This window comes from Lynx canadensis, chromosome B1 (assembly GCF_007474595.2).
Source record: "Lynx canadensis isolate LIC74 chromosome B1, mLynCan4.pri.v2, whole genome shotgun sequence".
Classification (NCBI taxonomy): domain Eukaryota; kingdom Metazoa; phylum Chordata; class Mammalia; order Carnivora; family Felidae; genus Lynx; species Lynx canadensis.
This window is the reverse complement of record NC_044306.2, coordinates 123678102-123692400: the sequence shown is the minus strand read 5'-3', so window position 1 is coordinate 123692400 and position 14299 is coordinate 123678102. Positions and strand designations below refer to the sequence as shown.

At 42.8% G+C, this 14299-nt stretch overlaps 1 protein-coding gene across 4 annotated transcripts in view; it reads right to left on the bottom strand.

Annotated features, from left to right (window-relative positions):
- Positions 1–1366: 1366 nt before the first annotated feature.
- Positions 1367–14299, bottom strand: part of TSPAN5 (tetraspanin 5) — a 173903-nt gene continuing 160970 nt past the window's right edge. For 3 of the 4 annotated variants that reach the window (XM_030313397.1, XM_030313396.1, XM_030313398.1), the window contains 5 exons: positions 11131–11301; positions 8063–8188; positions 6126–6173; positions 5911–6027; positions 1367–3552 (listed from right to left, as the gene is read on the bottom strand). In XM_030313397.1, coding sequence (XP_030169257.1) covers positions 3487–3552; positions 5911–6027; positions 6126–6173; positions 8063–8188; positions 11131–11301 — 528 coding nt within the window. In that variant the 3' untranslated portion in view covers positions 1367–3486. The remainder of the gene's footprint in view (positions 3553–5910; positions 6028–6125; positions 6174–8062; positions 8189–11130; positions 11302–14299) is intronic. The other variant, XM_030313400.1, reaches the window with a different exon arrangement.

The window sequence follows — 14299 nt, the reverse complement described above, 5'->3', positions numbered from 1 at the left end:
CAAGTGAGCCGGAAACTGACACTCAGAGGGACTCCACAGAACTGCAGAATGACCCCACTCCTGCCCACACAGACCCAGGGCATGAATGAGGAAACATTCTGCACAATGAGGCCAAGAGACACTTTTCAGAATCTCCTGGAGAGAAGGAAGACTGGGACCTACAGTAGGGAGAAGGCTGACAGAGACATCAAGGTTTACTCCTTGGGAGAAGAAAAGAGGGAGAAAAAATAGAGGGACTGACTTCTCTTTTAAGTGCTTTGTGATGCAAAATTCTTTTATTCCTGTGTTCATTTTTAAAAATGGTATTAAATATTTTTAAATCATGGAAGCAATGATTTTGTCGTAAGCAAACGATACAGATAAAGAGAAATTTAGGAACTATCCTGCAGGAGTCTACCTTCAAAACAGGAAGAAACTTCCTGTAAGCCCTGAGTTTTGTGGACAAAGCGTCCTTTTACATCTAAGCTAGAATTTTCTTTGTTGGCTCTGTGTCTGTTGTGAGCAAGGAGGGCCAATCACCTCACAGAGGTACATAATCCCTACCAGCACAGCTAAGAAAACTCAGTAGGGACTGTTTATCTCCAATTGCCACTGACAACTTTCTCTAAAGTCAAAATAACATTTTGGTCTCAAATATCCAGGGAAACGAGGTAAAATGTTTCTCAAACAAGTCTTGGGACCTACTTGGGTCTCTATGAAACTTCACATTTTGTTTGATCTTTGAAAAAAGTCTAATAGTTTTAAAGACAAGTCTTTCTACAGTGGTAATTCACAATGAAAGGACATTTACAATAGGATTTTTCAAATGGGTTTTTAAGATTCTTATTCTCAGGGACTACTAGCAATTATTTTCTTAGAAAAAAGTTGTGAATATTACCAAGATAATGAGTCCTGAATTTCACTGTGCATTAAATTCTTAACGGGAGCTTCTTAAAAACATAGGCTCTGGCTCATGCCCTCCCAAACTGCCAGGGGCAAGGCCTGATGATCTGCATCCTACGTGGTCCCCAGGTGACTGTGACCAGCAGACAATGACCTCAAGGACAGACAGTTCCTACATACCCACCTATCTGCACCCAGTAGCACAAAGGGACTTTTCCCTCCCCAGCCCCGAAATGTTCCTTTCCCCCTTAGAGAGCTGATCAGAGCAGTACTTCTCAAACTGTGCATCCAAGACGCACAGCATCACCAGGGAACTTGTCAGAAACGCACCTCCTAAATCAGAAATTGTGGGGATGGGACAAACCCAGTAATCTGTTTCAGCAAGCCCTCTGGTTGATTCTGATGCCCGTTAAAGTCTGAGAGCCACTGGATTTGAGAATTCTGCAATTCCAAAACAAGTAATGAAGAAAGACAGAACTCCACGTAAGGTAGAACCAGTTTATTAATGACAGCCTTAATTACAACCACTCTCAAGTGTAAAAAATAAAGGGTGACTAATTAAAATTTAGAACGCACTTGGACTTGCCGTTTGGCCTTTCACTGGATGTGCCAAAGGGAGGGGATCCTGCCTGATTCTGAATCAACTGGTCAGAGGGAGTTCACCGGAGAATGAGGTAATAAAGACAAGAGTGCCAATTGCGGGGCTCGAGTCTTCTCCGTGTTGGAATGACATTACAGAATGACAACTGCGTGGGGGCAGAGATGACATCAAATCATCTTACAGCCAGAAGATGGAATGAACATCTCTAACTACACAGAGACACAAAAACACACATGCAGCCACACACACACCCACACTCTGGAGACAGTTTTCAAAGAATTTCTGTCTTTTCTCTGAGCAGATTGACACGTTCATCAGCCACAGCGATGCAACATGGGGCTAAAACGGAAAAGCTTGCTAAATTTCCACAAAGCATGCTAGCTGCCCAGTTTTGTGCTGGCAAGTGTGGCATCACCATAAAATGTACCTGTGGTTTTCCCGCCGTTCCACAGGCTGATGTCTGCTCCCCAGGAGAGTGGCATCCTGGTGGATACCAGCTGGATTAAAATGTGGGGGCAGGACTCATCCCTCCCCACCTTCGTGGGGGTAAGGATGAGCGGCAGCACCTGGAAGTGGTGTCCGACCTTGGGTCACAGAACACTTGCCCCATCAATGCCCCTCCCTCCTAAGTATTTGTGCTTTGTTACCATCCTGATGGCTAGTCTGCACTAGGAGGGAGCTCTGGCCATGCTTTTTTTTTTTGTTGTTGTTGTTAAATAAAAGCAAAGTAAAACCAGAAGGGGGAAAAAAACATTATAAATTTCTTGATTGTGAGTCAACACTGTTTCAGCATTAGGTTCAATTCCATTCAAAGAGAAAACTGGGGGCTGCGGATGAGGCCCCGGAGACTGATGGGGTAAAGGGACTATCGAGTCTGTGGAAGCATTTACCAGTCGCTTCGCAGCCAGGGAGGACACGCCACACCTCTGAAGGCCGGGAACCTACGAAGTGAATGCCGACCAAATAACATTTATAAATGTTCGTGGGAGACAGGGCAGGAAAAGGAGCTGGTGGATTCAGGTTCACAGATCATGCAGGGAGATTATACCAAAAAATTAACATTGAGCTGAGTAAGAAAACACTTTAAGAGAAACTGCATCCCAGCTCTCACTTTTGGGAGACAAAAACAAAAACGCAAAAAAAGCCAAACAAAACCCAGAATATTCCAGAGTTTCCAAAGAATCCAACAACTAATAGGGTGGGCGGGGGTGAGGGATGTTAACCAATAACCTCTTCATTAACTTCAATTTCTCCTTGAATGTCATTGATAAATAAAGCTCAGGCCTACTTAGAACAACGATCTGTCCTGCTAAAATTCAGCATCACAAAGTGTCCTGCTGCCCTTACTCCATGCACGTGGGATACACAACGTCCCTTCTAAGGGACACTCCAGGAGAGACCACGCATGCCCACCCGCATTACTTGCTGAATGCGGTCACAAAATCTGAACCCCGAAGACAAGCTGTTTTCTTCTTGGGATCACAGTTGTTAACAGTTCCTTGAAATGTACAGCGAAGGGGTGCCCCAAAACACCACAGCCCCCCCAGGTAAGGGGCTGAGTTTTAGGAAAGATGTACTTCTTTAGGCCATGGAACAGAAAGCAGTCCCTTCAAGGTGTGACAAAGAACAAAACTGCTTCTTCCAGCCCTCCAGTTATCGAAGTGGAGAACGAGACTGTGTGTTCCACAAATTCAGGTACATCTGGGTCCCTCACCCTCCCTTTTTTTCTTTTTTTGGTAAGTATCCATCCATAAATTCATGGCTACAGTAGAGATTCACGGCTCAACGACTTTCATACTGGTTATCTGTTTAATTCTGTCAGTGAGCAGCATTTCCCAGTTGCACCACCCCCCTCCCCCAAACCAAGTTCTTGGCGGCTCCATCAGGTGGGATTGCAAGATGCCTCTGTGATCAGGGTCCGTGCAGCATGGATTGGGTTGGGCACGCTGGAGGGGCAGGAAGGCTGGGTCTGTCCAGTGTTTTGCAGCAGCATTGCCGGGGCCCTACCAGCTAGCCCTGACAGCTTCAATATCACTAACCAAATTCTGGGCCAGGCAGATCCCAAAAATCTGGGAAAGGAAGGAAAAGAGAGTCAAACAGTGAAACTCAAAACGTCATTAGGCTTTTCCTAGGTCAATGAATCTCTTTTCTTTCATTTTTAAAATTGATACATAATTCATACACTATAAAGCATGTCCTAATTTTAAAGTATACACATCAGTGGTTTTTAGTATATTCACAAGGGTGTACGACTATCACCACTGTCTAATTCTAGAACATTCCATTACCTTGAAAAGAAACTCTGTACCTATTCACAGGCATTTCTATTCTCCCATCCCTCACAACCACTCAAGCTCAATCCTTTTGATGACTTGACTAATATTCCATTCTATGGATAAACCACATGTTGTTTATCCATCATCAGCTGATGGACATTTACACTGGTTCCACTTTTTTGTTATTATGAATAGTGCTGCTATGGATGTCCCTGTACAACTTTCTAGTGAACAGATTTCCAGTTCTTTTGGGAGTGGAGTTGCTGGGTCACAATGGCAACTCCGTTTAACTTTCCGAGCAAGTGCCGAATTGTTTTCTACAGTGACTCTATTGTTTTCATTCCCTTTAACAATGTATTACGGTTCCCATTTCTCCACATCCCTGCCAAGACTCATTATTGTCTTCCTTTTTAATTATATCCATCCTAGCATGTGTGAAGTGCTAGGTCATTGTGGTTTTGATTTAAATTTCTCAAATATCTAATGATGAGCATCTTTTCATGTGCTTATTGGCTATTTGTACTTTCTTTGGAGAAATATCTATTCAAATTCTTTGTCCATCTTTGGATTGGGCTGGTCTTTTTATTGTTGAGTTGTTCTTTATATATTCTAGACTTTGGACCCCTATCTGACACAATGATTTGCAAGTATTTTCTCTCATTTTGTGGGTTGTCTTTTCTCTTTCTTATCATTTTTAGCACTCAAGTTTTAAAATTTTGATGAAGTCCAACTTATGTACTCTCTGTGGTTGCTTGTGCTTCTGGTGTCATATATAAGAAAACACTGCCTAATCCAAGGTCACAAAGATTTACACCTACACTGTCTTTAGCTTTAGCTAAGAGTTTTATAGCTTTAGCTCTTAAGTTTAGGTCTTTGAGCTATTTTGAGTTAATTTTCATATATGGTGTGAGGTAGGAGCCCAAATTCATTCTTTTTACCTATAGGTATCCAGTTGGTCCAGCACCATTTGTTGAGAAGACTATTCTTTTCCTATTGACTGATCTCTGTTCCCTTGTCAAAAACCAACTGACCATAGGGGCACCTGGGTGGCTCAGTTGGTTAAACATCTGACTTCAGCTCAGGTAATGATCTCATGGTTGGTGAGTTTGAGCCCTGTGTCAGGCTCTGTGCTGACAGTTCGGAGCCAGGAGCCTTTTCAGATTCTGTATCTCCCTCTCTCTTTGCCACTCCTCTCCCCTCACGCTCTCTCTCTCAAAAATAAACATTAAAAAAAAAATTGTTTTTTTTTTATATCAACTGACCATTGATGTAGGGCTTATTTCTGACTTTCAATTCTCTTCCACTGATCTGTGGATCCAACCTTATGTACCATCTTGATTACTGTAGCTCTGTAGTAAGTGTAATTGGAAAGTGTGAATTCTCCAACTCTGTTCTTTTTCAAGTTTGTTTTGCTATTCTCGGTCCCTTGCATTTCCACATGAATTTTAGGGTCAGCTTGTCCATTTGGGGGCGGGATGGGGGTAGGAAAGCAGTTGTAATTTTGAAAGGGATTGCACTGAACCTGTAGATCAATTTGAGTACTGCCACCTTCACAAAATTAAGTCTTCCAATCTATGAATACGGAACGGCTTTCCATTTATTTAGGACTTCTTTAATCTCTTTCAACCACTGTGCCCCATTTGTGACCCTCTAAGAAAAGTATTACATCTCTACAAGATAAAAACCTCAGCTCTTGGGGCTGCTTAGGAGGAAAAGTGGGTGTCTTCTTTCCCTCACTAGCATTTTGACAAGGCGGTCCAGAGAGAGAACAGAACACTGGATGTGTGTGAAATTCTAAAAAGTCTTAATGTTGCCACTGGGATCTACTTCTGACCATTCCTACCTGCCCCAACTGTCACAATACAATATTATTTTGCCCATGGAAACACTGGAATCCCAGCAGACAACTGCTAACCCAATCAATTTCTCCATCTTGGAAAGGAAAAAAGATTTCCTGAAGTATTTCAGGATAGTAGCATCTAAAATGGGCTTTAAATAAAATATAAACCCAATAGTTTAGGTCTGTTTCCCAGCCTTCCAATGTGTCTTAAAAATTGTGATGTTAAGGTGATTAAGCAGAGCTCCTGTCCTGGGAAGGGCTCTCCCAGAGCATCATTTCTCTGTGACATCCATAAAGGAGCCTGGTCTTACCTGTAGCAATGCAATGCCTATGAAAATACCAGCCACGATGGTTAAATTGTCCTGCAACCACTTCTCAAACTGGGGCACACAGCCTTTCGTGTAGATAACAATCTGCTGGTCAACTTCCTTCGCAAGGGAAGAGGAGAGCACAGTGTCACCATGCAAGTTCAAAAGCTCCTCAGAAACACCCTTTGTGCTAAGTGACAAGATGAGATTCCACTTACTGGTTTTTGCCTGGCATCATAGCCACACTGAGTGTTGATGACATCTTCCTGGGGAGGAAGAAAATAGAAAAGTGAAATTCACTCAATAGACAGGAAGCCCACCTAAGAATTAGCAGAAGATCCCTGTTAAGTATTGTTAATAAACTGTGTGCTTAGGCATGGAGATGTCCTAGGTACCATGTTAAACACTTTTATGTATTATCCCAAGTAATTGTTATAAAAATTCTCAGAAGTAAGTATTAAAATATGCCTTCTTTTTTCCAAAAGAAGAAAACTGAGGCTCGGGAAATATAAGAAAAGCAAGCATGTTATTGACAACCTCAGGAAGCATATGGGGTTCAGAAAACTAAGACATAGATAAAACCATGGTAAAGGGCACAACGACTATGTTTACTTATGCTCTTTTGGGGGGACTTCTACTTTTTAATCTATATACTTCTGTATCATTTAAAGGATTTTTCAATGAGAATGCATTACTTTAATAATTAAAAACAAAACAATGTGCTGACAACACGTCACATGGACAGACACCCTGACATCTCACAGGTCTGACAAGAAATGTGGGTTCTGCGGTTTTAGGTTTATTTTTTCCCCTCTGCAGGGTATGGGGTGGATTTTATTAGCTTGGCATTTATGGAATGAAAACTCTCTACCCAGAGTATCTGTAGTCAAAAGGGGAGCATAATGCCTTCAGAGACGCTTCATACTTCTGATGGAATGTTAACACAGGGCAGGAACTGGAGACAGAATAATTTGCACCTGCTGGCCAGTACCTGCGTGGGCACCCAGGGCTCTGTACTGGGTGCTCTCCTGCCTGTGAGCCCTCCTCAGAGGAGAGCACGAAACTAGCCAGTAGGAAAGGTGGGCTTCCTGGCAGGGTCTCAGAGCAGGGAAGCACAGTCCTTTCTGATTCTCAGTCTCTTTCAGACCAAGAGTAATAGCCCGGAGACCCCTCTGAAGCCCTCAGAGAACTACTTTTCCACCCCAAGACCATGGCCTCTTTTAAAGAGCCCCACACCTTACACCCTCCATGGGGAAATTGCTGACGAGTTCAGTGGTCCTCACTGGGCTCCACTTGATTTCGAGAAGGGCGGCCTGGAGGAGGCTGCCTGGATTGATGTCCCAGAAGGCCGAAGAGTGGGGGATGGACATGTGCAGAAGCAAATTCTCCCACTTGTTCTAACATTCACTCCTGGCTTTTAACTTACGACAAGGCACTTGCATCTCAAGACATCCCATATCCCAGTCACATGATTTGACCCAAAATACAACCAAAGTCATGGTAGAAGGGGTTATGCACAGGTGTAATATTTTATCTTTTTCTCAAATACCGACTACAGTTATTATCATCATTGCAACTGAAAGTCCAGGCAGCTGCGGTCTTCCTACCTAGTAGATGAGCCTATCCTACCTCAAACTCCTCTCCTATCCCTAATATCTCCCCAGAACCACGTCGGGACGCAAAGGATCACTAACCCCAAACCAATGCAGGGAGCTCTCACCTAAGAGCGTCCTTCTCACAGAGAAGGAATTACAGACACCATAGGCAGGCTCTCTGGGTCTGAAGCTCGGCTCCTCACTTGCTAGCAATGTGAGCTTGGGAAAGTTAATTAAACTCTACCGGCCTACATTTCACCCAAAGAGGGAAGATAATGGTGGTATCCGCCAGGAGGAACATTCTGAATTTTATTGAGCCAACTCACAAAAAGACTGAGACTAGGAACCAGCACGTACTACTAAATTAAGGTCAGCAATTATTACCCCTACTGGGAAGATCTGAGCACTGTGCCCCCTACAGGAGCTACAATTGGGAATGAGCACGTAAGAAGAGGCTTTGAGAAAAAAAGTCACTGTGCTCATCCCCCCAAGCCCCCCACCCCTGCCCATTCTCGGTGTGACGTGTGGAGCTGGCCAACAGTCTGCTGGCCTTCACTTACTGCGGGGTCTTTAGTACAGCAGGAGAATGGCACACCGCATCGCTCTCGACTTGCATTGGAATCTGTGCAATTGAAGTAAATATTTAGGTTCCAATCATCAGCTCCAAAAGCCCCACAGCACTGCCACTAGAGCAAACAGGAGAGAATTAGAACATCTTGACTTGGAGGCGACCAGGCGCCTATACTCATGACCAAACGACCGACACCCAGCCAGCTCTAACTTTCTTTTCTGTCTCAGAATTTAGTTGTAGACCAAACTAAACCTAAGCAGCTCCTATAAAAGCTTCCAAAGTGATTAAGGCCCAAGATTTGTAAGATGTGTTAGCATCTGATTTAAATGATTTAGGAGACCCATGGTGTTAGGTGGAGGAAGGGGAGGAGTTGCTCAGCAGGCTCAATCAGAACAAGGTCTGCCTGGCTTGGGTACGTGGAGGAACATTCTAGAAGGATAAATAAGACACTGAACCCTGACTGTGCCTGAAGGAGGCAAGTGGGGTTATGGGTGGGAGGGCTAGAGGCTTACTGTCTAAAAATTGTGGTCTCTACTGCATTAAGGGTTTTTAAAAAATCCTTTTTATTGAGGTATAATTGACATACAATATAAACTGAACATATTTAGAGTGTACAACTTTTTTTAATGTTTATTTATTTCTGGAGAGAGAGAGAAAGAGAGAGAGAGGCAGAGAGACTGGGACACACAGAATCCAAGCTGTCAGCACAGAGCCCGACATGGGGCCCGAACTCACAAACTGCGAGATTGTGACCTGAGCCGAAGTCGGACACTTAACTGGCTGAGCCACCCAGGCACCCCTTAAAGTGTACAATTTTATAACATTTGACATACGTATACATTGTGAAACCATCACCACAATCAAGATAGTGAACATGCTCATTACCCCCAAAAGTTTTAGAGGCTTACTTTTCATTATATATCGGTTACTACTCTGAAGTTTTTAAAGAGCATGTATTTACATTTTGAACTTAAAAAATTTAATCATCCAGCAGCCGCTAGGTGGCTCAGTCAGTTGAGAATCCGACTTTGGCTCAGGTCATGATCTCATGGTTCATGAGTTCGAGCCCCACCGTGCTGACAGCACAAAGCCCACCTCGGATCCTCTCTCTCTGCACCTCCCCCACTGGCGCTCTCTGTCTCAAAAACAAATATTTAAAAATATGTAAATGCATTTACAAAAATTCAGTCATCTAATTAAAATGTATATAAAATGAGCAGTTAAAGTCAGTGAGTCTCAAATGGGGCCTGGTTCGAGTACTGCTTGCTCCAGAAGCCAGCTTCGTCACTCCCCTCAAATGGACGAGCTCTACCTCTCAAGAGTTAAATACACATCAAGCCTTGACCATTTTAAGGCTTTCAGGACCAATAGCTACTTCAACACATTAAACTCCATAACAGAAAAATAAAATCACATGAAATAACAGGATTTCCATATAAAGCAGACAGCATTTCAAGAGAACGTGTGCACGCATGTTCTTCCAACCCGTCTGGTCCTTCGAGGGCTTGGGTTGTGCGTCTCAAGGTTTGCCCACAAAGCTTCATCAGATCTGTCACGCAAACTAGTCAGTGATGACATTTGGCAAGGTGTGAGCTTGCATCCATTATGACCTAACAAAACACTGAAGTCTGCTGAGGAGATGAAACAGGGCTTAATTTCACAGCTGAGGTGCAGCTTACTCAAGGACGGTCATTGATGCTACTGAACAAAACCAATACAACTCAGCTGACTTCTGAGTACCTAAGGAAGGAGGGTGGTCTCCCAGATAGCAAGTGCGGATGCAGCCATCTCCTCCCTTTATCAGAAGGGACCCCAGCTCATTCTGGAAAGCTGTCCAACCAAGAGACCACCGTTAATCCACTGGGCTTCTGTTGGCCCTCCAGTCCTGCATTTATGGCACAGACAGCACTGTCCAGTTCTGCTCACCTTATCCAGTTTCTCAGTGCATGCAAATAAAGACCTTAACACCTTAGGACAGTTACACCTTAAGCCTAATATAAAACCATGCACATCTCATTAGAGTGCCCTAATATTTGCAGGAGTTAAACAGTAGCTATTATTATTTCCGTTTTACTCTTGGGGAAATAGGTCAAGGTTCTGTTAGCCCATGGTCACTTTGCTAATCAGATTTTGGCACTAGATCTGTAGTTCTTCTGAACCTTGTTTATACCATTTTGCATTTTGAGTCAAACGGGGTGCCTGCTACTTCATTTGCATTACAGAGGACATCACCTGGTAATGTTCAGAAACCTGGGGTGGGGGGTGGCTCTGTGAGAGATTCTTTACTTGTTAGAAGCCGCCAGGGCTTAGAAGTTTCTCAACTTTCAGTTGCATGGAACTGCATGTGCTAGGATATTTGGATGGGCATGTTAGGAACTTTGTGGACAAATTTTCTATTGCTAAATGTATTATTGTGAGCTGTGAAGTGTGGAAGACGATCAAAAGGGAACAAGGGGTGCCTGGGTGGCTCAGTGGGTTGAGCGTCCAACTCTTGATTTTGGCTCATATGATCTCATGGTTTCATGAGTTCAAGCTCCACACTGGGCTCTGTGATGACAGTGTGAAGCCTGCTTGGGATTCTCTCTCTCTCTCTCTCTCTCTCTCTCTCTGTCTGTCTCTCTGTCTCTCTTTCTACCCCTCCCCACTCACACTATCTCAGTCTCTCTCAAAATAAGCAAAAAAAAAAAAAATTTTTTTAAAGGGGACAAGGAGCAAGAAAGCATGTTAAACACCAAACAAAATGCTACACCTCTAGCAAAAGAATATTCTTCAGATGTCAATAGGAAACAGCAACTGTAGTTATAATCTTGTTGCTCAAGAAGTTTTCTTGGTCCCTTGGACTTCGTAGAAATTGAGATAAGTGAAAATAGGGCATTTCCATTCAGGGTGCAAATCATGTAAGTCATAAAGCAGGTCAGAAAATAATAAATACACAAGCAAACAAACAAAACCATGTGGAAGAATCAGAGGTAGGTTCCAGCTGGCACATGCAGAAGCCAGGAGGAATGTTCTCATTCCTCGAGAAGGCTTTCAACTTAAAAATAAATTTAAACTTACATATTCCTGGGTGAAGTCTATGAGGTTCTGTAAATCAATGTCATCTCTGTACGCTCTGATGTTGTTGTTTATAAAGAAATACAGCTGGTCTTTGATCCAGTCTTTGAAAACAAATGCCAGAACCCCAGCAGTGAGCTCCAGGAAGAAAATAATTCCCAGGAACACAGAAAACTAAGACAAAAGACACACAGAGAACAGTTAAAAGGGCTATTTTGATCATATATAGTTAGAGGGTTCCTTCTAAAAAGGTTTGTAATTACATTGGGTGGTTGTTACACATGTCCAAAGCAGATAATCTTCAGTTTAAGATTCATTAATAGAATATTATATTCCAAGAAAGGATTTTTAAAAATCATTCATAATCACATTTTAGGGACTCTTGTGGTCCATTTGGTAATTAAACAACAAAGCCTATAAGCAAACATGGATAAAAGGAATTTCTCATTAGACCCACATTAAGACCTAATGAGTTTCTTCTGATTGATGTACTGCCAGACTCTTGAACCATGACCTGCCCCTACCTCTAGTAAGCTTTCGTAATGCTGAAAGAGAAATTATCTCAGTATTGTAAGATCGACTGCCATTTGTTACTATGGCCTTGATTCTGTATGCAACATGTTCCTTTTCTGGATTCAGATACTGCTTTAATTCTCCTTTGCACCTGCTTTATGGTGTAAGATAGCAGATGTGTTCGTCTTGGATGAAGAGGTCAAAGAGGAAGTTTGTGAGTGTGGGCGGGGGGGGGGTGGTGACTAGGATGTGAAAATCATTTACCATCATGAAAACTGGGTTGAAAGCTTTCTTAGGAACACTGGCTGTGCTCACCCTTCTTTGTAAATACCAGTCTCAGAAGATTTTAAATAACATCAACCTGCAGCCAAAGGAAGACTTCTGGCTAATGCAGACAACAAGAATTTAAACAGAAAGGCTGGAGGCCACAGGTAATGTGATTGCCCATAAATCTGGAGAAACTGCCTTTCCATCTAGAAGACTCAGATGGCAGTCATACCAACGTATCATTCACACCCACGGTTCTTTCCACTTCCTATCGCCCCCACCCTCTTACTCTTTTCTAATTCATTGTGCTGAAACAGATTATGAGAAATGAGGTTGTGAAGGACGAGGTGAACTTCTGGTAACAAGGACAGAAAGAGGGCCACAGCTGCTCAGCAGAGCTCCTGAAAGCTACAGGACGGAGAGTGGTTGAGAGGCAGAGGGGGCTAAAGCTCTCTGCCTCAGCAAGCAGACGTCGAGCAGCCAACCGAGAGAAAAAGGTGCTGGAGGAGTGGCGCGAAGCAGACTACACAGTTACTTATTAAAACAAAGCAAAGACAAAAATATGTTAATTCCTCCAGCAACCATCGAAGGACCCATAATAGATCGGGCCCTGGATTTGGAGGGCTTTGCAGAAGCAAGGATGAGTAAGGCATAATCCTGCCTCCAAAGACCTCACAGTCTTATGTGCAGTGAGGGTGGGAGAGGGCAGTGGGGTGGGGCCTTCTCACATCAAATGTCTGCATATCTGACAGTGTTTTCCCAGGGTACCAAGGGCCATCTTGGGAGGGTGGGCATGAGGGGAGGGGTGGAAGAAAGAAAGAAGTTCCTGGCAAAGTCTAGGACCCCAAAGTTTAGGCCTTAATTCTAGACCCTCCAGGGCTCAGGTTCAGCTTCCATAGATCTCCTGGTTATCTGTCCTTGATGCATACAGTAGACATAGGATCTCAACTGTTAATTATCATCAGTGGTACCAGTAATTTCAAAGTAAGCTTTCCTCAATCTAGAAAAAAAGACAGGAAAAAACTATCACTTTTACTCAATGCCTACCCCATAGTATAAAACAACTCCCGTCCCTTTATTAGGTACAGAAATACACTAGTTATCACACTATACAAATGAGAAAATCATCTGTATACAAATGTACACAAAATACCAAGTACAATACAATAGTACACAAAATACCAAGACGCAAGTCATGAAGAGATTTTAACTAGCTTTTTGTTCTCATCACCATAAAGGTTAGGCAAGTTCATTTTCCAATTACCCTGGGAAATTTTCCTTTAATGTTATATGATACATATATGTCAAAAATTAAGTCCAAATTAAATTCTTATAGAGTATTTGGCAGAAACCTATATGCCCTGACCCTGTAATCCAATTTCCCCCACTTTCAAAGGTGCAGAGACTGACTCACAGGCTTCAAACTAGGGCCTTAGCTGACCAGGAAGCTCCATTTCTATTTCACATTATCTAAGCTCTCAGATTTTCCCTCAGCAAATCTCCCAGCCTTACAGAATCCAATCTTTGAGGCTGTTTTCAAGCCATGTTGACATTTGCTTCTACTTATTTCACAGCTCCTGCTCAAAGAATATTCTGGGCCAGGTTTTATTGTTTGTACTAAATAGAGACCATTTCAAATATTATCCGACATTTTTAAAAGCCAAGAAACAATTCAATTTTCTTCCCTTCCAAAATGGGACTTTAGAAATTAAGGTGCTGATTTAGAGAAATGTATCTATTTCTGCCTGTTCAGTTAACTCTGGTATCTTCAAGTACAAATACAATAGACTACATTAAAGGGATTCCTCTTACAAACTAAACTGTATTCAAGTAGATCGTATTAAAGGGGATCCCATATTGAGGCCACAGAGGCTAAAACTTCTAAAATAGTGGCAAATGCTCAGTATTATCTGTGGCCTTATGAGACTACAGAAAAACTGAGTGAGGTGAGCCCACGCATTTAGAAGGCTCTCATGCCCGGAAGACTGGCAGGTTAGGATCATGGACAGAGCTCTCCTGGGGGCTCCACAGGTCTTTGATTAGGTAAGGAATGAAGTAACTGTGTGTGTGTATGTGTAATGAAATAACTGTGTGTGCATGTGTTTAAAAGGGGGAACTGGGAGATAAGGCAAATGGAGTGTTAGGAAACCAGTTGTTCCCAACACAGACCTATGTATACAGAACAGAGAACCAACTGGTCATTTAAGTGTAGAGAAGACCAAATATCCCTTAGTTTTCCCTGTTAGCAGAGTCATATAAACTTTCAGGTTAAACATAAGAACGTTCAGGTCCGATTCTCCAAAACCTCATCCGCTCCAGAGCTGCCCAAATTTGAAATGGGCTACCCTGGGTAGGGTACAGTGAGTCTGCTCTCTTCAGGGATATTCAAGAA